Source organism: Chiloscyllium plagiosum, chromosome 7 (genome assembly GCF_004010195.1).
Source record: "Chiloscyllium plagiosum isolate BGI_BamShark_2017 chromosome 7, ASM401019v2, whole genome shotgun sequence".
Taxonomy (NCBI): Eukaryota; Metazoa; Chordata; class Chondrichthyes; order Orectolobiformes; family Hemiscylliidae; genus Chiloscyllium; species Chiloscyllium plagiosum.
This window is the reverse complement of record NC_057716.1, coordinates 623,427-629,336: the sequence shown is the minus strand read 5'-3', so window position 1 is coordinate 629,336 and position 5,910 is coordinate 623,427. Positions and strand designations below refer to the sequence as shown.

At 46.8% G+C, this 5,910-nt stretch overlaps 1 protein-coding gene and 1 long non-coding RNA gene across 2 annotated transcripts in view; one reads left to right on the top strand and one right to left on the bottom strand.

Annotated features, from left to right (window-relative positions):
- LOC122551242 overlaps positions 1 to 5,910 on the bottom strand; it is a 36,743-nt gene that overhangs the window by 12,946 nt on the left and 17,887 nt on the right. The window lies entirely within an intron of this gene.
- The window catches only part of slc40a1 (solute carrier family 40 member 1), a 59,493-nt gene that overhangs the window by 49,470 nt on the left and 4,113 nt on the right, over positions 1 to 5,910 (top strand). The window contains exon 7 of the mRNA XM_043692831.1: positions 1,258 to 1,926. Within this exon, the coding sequence (XP_043548766.1) occupies positions 1,258 to 1,926 (669 nt within the window). The remainder of the gene's footprint in view (positions 1 to 1,257; positions 1,927 to 5,910) is intronic.

Below are 5,910 nucleotides of genomic sequence, written 5' to 3'. Positions count from 1 at the left end.
CATTTAGGACAGAGATGAGGAGAAACTTCTTCACCCAGAGAGTGGTGGCTGTGTGGAATGCTCGGCCCCAGAGGGCAGTGGAGGCCCAGTCTCTGGATTCATTTAAGAAAGAGTTGGATAGAGCTCTCAAGGATAGTGGAATCAAGGGTTATGGAGATAAGGCAGGATCAGGATACTGATTAAGGATGATCAGCCATGATCATATTGAATGGTGGTGCAGGCTCGAAGGGCAGAATGGCCTACTCCTGCACCTATTGTCTATTGTCTAATATGTGTAACTATTTCATTAACCACGTCTGCCACATAAATTATGATTAATCCATAACAAAACATTTTGTTAAGTTGACCATTACACAACAAAAAATTGTGTTAAGTTAACCATTAGCTTTAAAGTTTAGATATTTTGAAGATTTCCAGTGAGCTGACATTATATTATGTTATAGTCCCATTCACCCTATAAGTTGTACTGTATAGCCAGTAAATATGCATAAGTGTTGTAGATGCTGAAAATTTGCAGGCATCACTGGTTGAACACTCATTCAGCATTCTCATTGCCGAATGTACATTTTTATGAGGGTGGTATGGTGGCTCAGTGCTTAGCACTGTTGTCTCACAGCAGCAGGGACCTGGGTTCAATTCCGGCCTTAGGTGAGTCTCTGTGTGGAGTTTACACATTCTCCCCATGTCTGTGTAGGTTTCCTCTGGGTGCTCCGGTTTCCTCACACAATTCAAAGATGTGCAGGTTAGGTGAATTTGCTGTGTTAAGTTGTCCATAGTGTTCATGGATGTATAGGTTAGGTGTATTAGAGAGGGGTAAATGAAGAGTAATAGGGAAGGGAAATGGGTTTGGGTGGGATATTCTTTGGAGGGTCAGTGTGAACTTGTTGGGCCAAAGGGCCTGTTTCCACACTGTATGGATTCTAAAGCAAAATAACATTACATTATTTAAAATGAAGTAGATGTTTCTATTTGCCAACGTTAGGTTGCAAACAGCTAAAATATAAACAGAGTAAGGATGAACAGACACTATTCTAATTGTTAAGTGCACTTTTGAAATTTTAGTTTCAATTTGAGTGGAGTGGAATGATCATATTATCTGTGCTAATTAAGAATTACTTGTCGTCTGATAAGCTGATTAAATTCAGGAAATTTAAACCTGTGAACTGCTGTGTGTTCTGAAAACTTTTATCACAACTTTGATCTGGAGGGCTCGGAGTTTGCCACTAGTTACTAACTGAAGATACTGTGCATTTGCAGATATTGAATATGGCCAAACAAACACAGATGGGAAATCAGAATCAGCCTGCCCAGCTGAAGGTGTTCAACTGATGAAAGTGAAGACAATAGAACAAGAAGAAGAGCGTCATTGTAGTGATAAAGTTTTTGGACCTTTCCTCACATTAAGGGATGGGTGGGTAGCCTATTACAACCAAAATGTTTTCTGGGCTGGCATGGGCCTTGCGTTCCTTTATATGACAGTGCTTGGTTTTGACTGCATCACAACTGGATATGCCTACACACAAGGTTTGAGTGGATCTTTTCTTAGTCTGCTGATGGGAACTTCAGCTATTGCTGGAATTCTGGGAACCATAGCGTTTACATGGATTCGCCGAAAATGTGGCCTGATCCGTACAGGCTTCATCTCTGGTGTGGCTCAATTTTCATGCCTGATTTTGTGTATAGTTTCTGTCTTCGTGCCTGGGAGCCCTTTAGATTTATCTGTGTCACCTTTTGAAGGCTTTGCCAGCAGATATATGGCCATGAACACCTTGATGGAACCTGTTATGACAACTGCAGAACCTCCGCCAGTCACTACAGTCGGCTTTACCAACACAACAACTGAATCCCCAGGCAGTGGCCAATATCAACCAGAATCTTACATCTCAGTGGGTTTGCTGTTTGCTGGCATCATTGCTGCAAGAGTTGGTAAGTCTGAAATTTAACTATAGAGATGAGTTGCTTAGTCAACCTTCATCTCAAGAAGAGAAATTCATAGCCCTAAACTTGAAACTGCAAGGTTTATATCACATTGCCTCTATTGGTTAACATTTTGCAACGGAATGTCATGAAAATCTAAATAATAGACTTTTCAGGTTTTAGGCCAATATTAGACAGTCAGAATTAGCATTGATTAGATCAGATTTTCTTTATTTTGAAACAGAAGAATTGATCAGTGTCCAAAATGAGGGTGAAAACTGTTTCCATTGTAGACAGCACAGGAATTGCAGGCATGAAACAAAGTCTTTGATGCATATCTCTCTCTCTCTCTCTGTCTCTCTTGCAAGGAGCATAGAGAAATCCGACACCAACATGACACAAAGCTCTGTGCAGATTTGGAGCTCTTTCTCTTCATCATAGAAGTAGTAGCTTAATTCATGAAACCCTGCACCACCCGATTCTGCTTCCTACCCAAGATCAACTCCGCACTGTCCGATTCTACTTCCTACCCAAGATCCACAAGCCTGGCTACCCAGACCGACCTATTGTCTCAGCCTGCTCCTGCCCGGCCTTGATGCTGTCCTCTCCCTCCAGTCCAGGAACTCCGCACATATGTTCAGGACACCACCCACGCCCTCCACCTCCTCCAAGACTTCCGTTTCCCCGGTCCCCAATGCCTCATCTTCACCATGGACATCCAGTCCTCCAAGCCCTCCGTTTTTTTCCTCTCCAGACGTCCCTGCCAGTACCCTTCCACCGACACTCCTATTTGTTTGGCTGAATTGGTCCTCACCTTCAACAATTTCTTCTTCCAATCCTCACACTTCCTCCAGACGAAAGAGGTAGCCATGAGCACCTGCATGGGCCCCAGCTATACCTGTCTCTTTGTCAGTTACATAGAGCAGTCCATCTTCTGGAGTTATACTGGCACCACTCCCCACTTCTTCCTCTGCTATATAGATGACTGCATCGGCGCCATCTCATGCTCCCGTGAGGAGGTTGAACAGCTCATCAATTTCACAAACACATTCCGTCCCGACCTCAAATTCACCTGGACCATCTCTGACACCTCCCTTCTCTTCCAAGACCTCTTCATCTCCATCCACGAGGACCGACTCAACACTGACATTTTTTACAAACCCACTGACTCCCACAGCTACCTGGATTACACCTCTTCCCACCCTACCTCCTGCAAAAATACAATCACGTATTCCCAATTCCTCCGCCTTCGCCGTATCCGCTCCCAGGAGGACCAGTTCCACCACAGAACACTCCAGAAGGTCTTCTTTAAAGACCGAAATTTCCCCTCCCACATGGTTGAAGATGCCCTCCAATGCATCACATTCACGAACCATACCTCCACCCTCATATCCCACCCTTCCAACCGCAACAAGGACATGCAGGTCCTGAGCTTCCTCCATCGCCACTCCCTCACCACCCGACTCCTGGAGGAAGAACACCTTATCTTCCACCTGGGGACCCTTCAACCCCATGGCATCAATAGGAACTTCACCAGTTTCCTCATTTCTCCTCTCCTCACCTTACCCCAGTTCCAAACTTCCAGCTCAGCACTGTCCTCATGACCTATCCCACTTGTCAGTCTTCCTTCCCACCTATCTGCTCCACCCTCCTCTCCGACCTATCACTTTTACACCCACCTCCATCCACCTATTGCACTCTCAGCTACCTTCTCCCCAGCCCCACCCCCTCCCATGTATGTCTCCACCCCTGAGGCCCCCAGCCTCATTCCTGATGAAGGGCTCCAGCCCGAAACATCAATTCTCCTGCTCCTCAGATGCTGCCTGACCTGCTGTGCTTTTTCAGCAACACACTCTCGACACAGACCCAACCTTGTCGTAATGCCTAATGGTTGATATCTTGAGCTTTCTTTGCTGACAGGTACAGCCCTGTCTTTGCTGCCTGCCCCCTGCATATTTCTTCCCCTGACCACTCCCTGAACCCCCTACCACCATCGCCCACCAATGGCTTTGGGATTCAGCAAGAATATTTGGCCTCGAGTGGGTGTACTACCTGCAGTCATAGAGTCATAGGGTCATAGAGTCCTACAGTACGGAGTCAGGCCCTTCAGCCCAAACTGGTCCATGCTGACCAAAATGTCCATCCACACTAACCCCATTTCCCTGCACTTGGTCCATATCCTTCTCATTCTTTCCTATCTATGTATTTGTCCACATGCCTTTTAAATGCTGTTAATGTGCCTTCCTCAACTACTTCCGCTGGCAGTTCATTCCAAATGCGTACCCCATCTGTGTAAAAAGGTTGCTCCGCCTCCCTCCCAGTTCCTTTTTATTCTTTCCCCTCTAAAATTAAACTGATGCCCTCAAGTCCTCAGTTCCCTAGCACTGGGGAAAAGACTGAATGCATTCATTCAATCCATGTGTCTCACGATCTTATACACCTCTATAAGAACCTCATCCCCCCCTCCACCCAACCACACCTCAGTCTTCTACGCTTTGAAGAAAAAAGTCCGAGCTTGTCCAATCTGTCCCTATTACTCAGATCATCGAGTCCAGGCAACATCCTTGTAACTTTCTTCTGTACTGTTTCTAGTTTAATAACATCCTTCTTATAACAAGGTGACCAAAACTGAACACAATACTCCAAGTCACCATCACCTTTCCCGTGGATCTGACATCCCGTTCAAGAGAATAGCCTGCCTCATTAGCCAGCAGTTCTTGGTATGTAGGATTGCCACCCTACTGGGACGGTGCACTGCTGTCTAGCCAAGTGACCGAGTCACAGAATATGTTGGCTCTTCCTTAAGATAATACTCTAGTGCTGAGGCTTTTGCCAGTTCTGCAGCTGACAGAGAAGAGCCTGTTCATGTCTGTTAATTTGAACCATTTTGTTCTGCTCAGAACCCTTTTCCAATTCCTCTCTTTTATAGTTTCTCATGCTGTTCAAAAACTGTGTGAACTATTACATCAATGAAGCAAGTGGTTGCAGCAGAATCCTTGAAGTTAGGACATGGTCCTTTAGCATGCGCCATCATTCTCTCTAGAACTTAACATCTTTAGTGAAGTCTAGAAAGCAAACACTTCTACAACCTCGTCAAAAGCCACTAATGACATACAAGTAGTTGATCATTCCTTTAAACAACATTGGTAGAGAATACTTGTATACTTCCGTCCACGCATCAATGAATTTAATACACGCCGTGATGTCGAACACTTCTTTCGCCACCTCTGCCTCCGAGCTTACTTTCACAATCAGGACTCCCGCCCACCTTCCGAGGACCCCTTCGCCCACCTCCAACACACTGCATCCACCTGGACACCCCGCGCTGGACTATTACCTCCCTCAACCTCTTCATTTCCAACTGCCGCTGGACATTAACCGCCTAAACCTGTCTACGCCTCTCCCCCTACTCCAACCTCGCACCCTCACAACGTGCAGCCCTCCAATCTCTCTGCTCCAATCCCGACTTCACCATCAAGCCAGCAGATTGGTAATCTGGCACATTGACCTCTATACCGCTGAAGCCAAACGCCAACTCGAGGACACCTCTCCTACTCCAACCTCGCACCCCCACAACGTGCAGCCCTCCAATCCCTCTGCTCCAATCCCGACTTCACCATCAAGCCAGCAGATTGGTAATCTGGCACATTGACCTCTATACCGCTGAAGCCAAACGCCAACTCGAGGACACCTCTTCCTACCGCCCCCTTGACCATGACCCCACCCCCCATCACCAAACCATCATCTCCCAGACCATACAGAACCTCATCACCTCAGGAGATCTCCCACCCACAGCTTCCAACCTCATAGTCCGGGAAACCCACACTGCCCGGTTCTACCTCCTTCCCAAGATCCACAAGCCCGACCACCCTGGCCGACCCATTGTCTCAGCACGCTCCTGGCCCACTGAACTTATCTCTACCTACCTCGACGCTGTCCTATCCCCCCTAGTCCAGGAACTCCCCACATACGTCCGAGACACCACCCACGCCC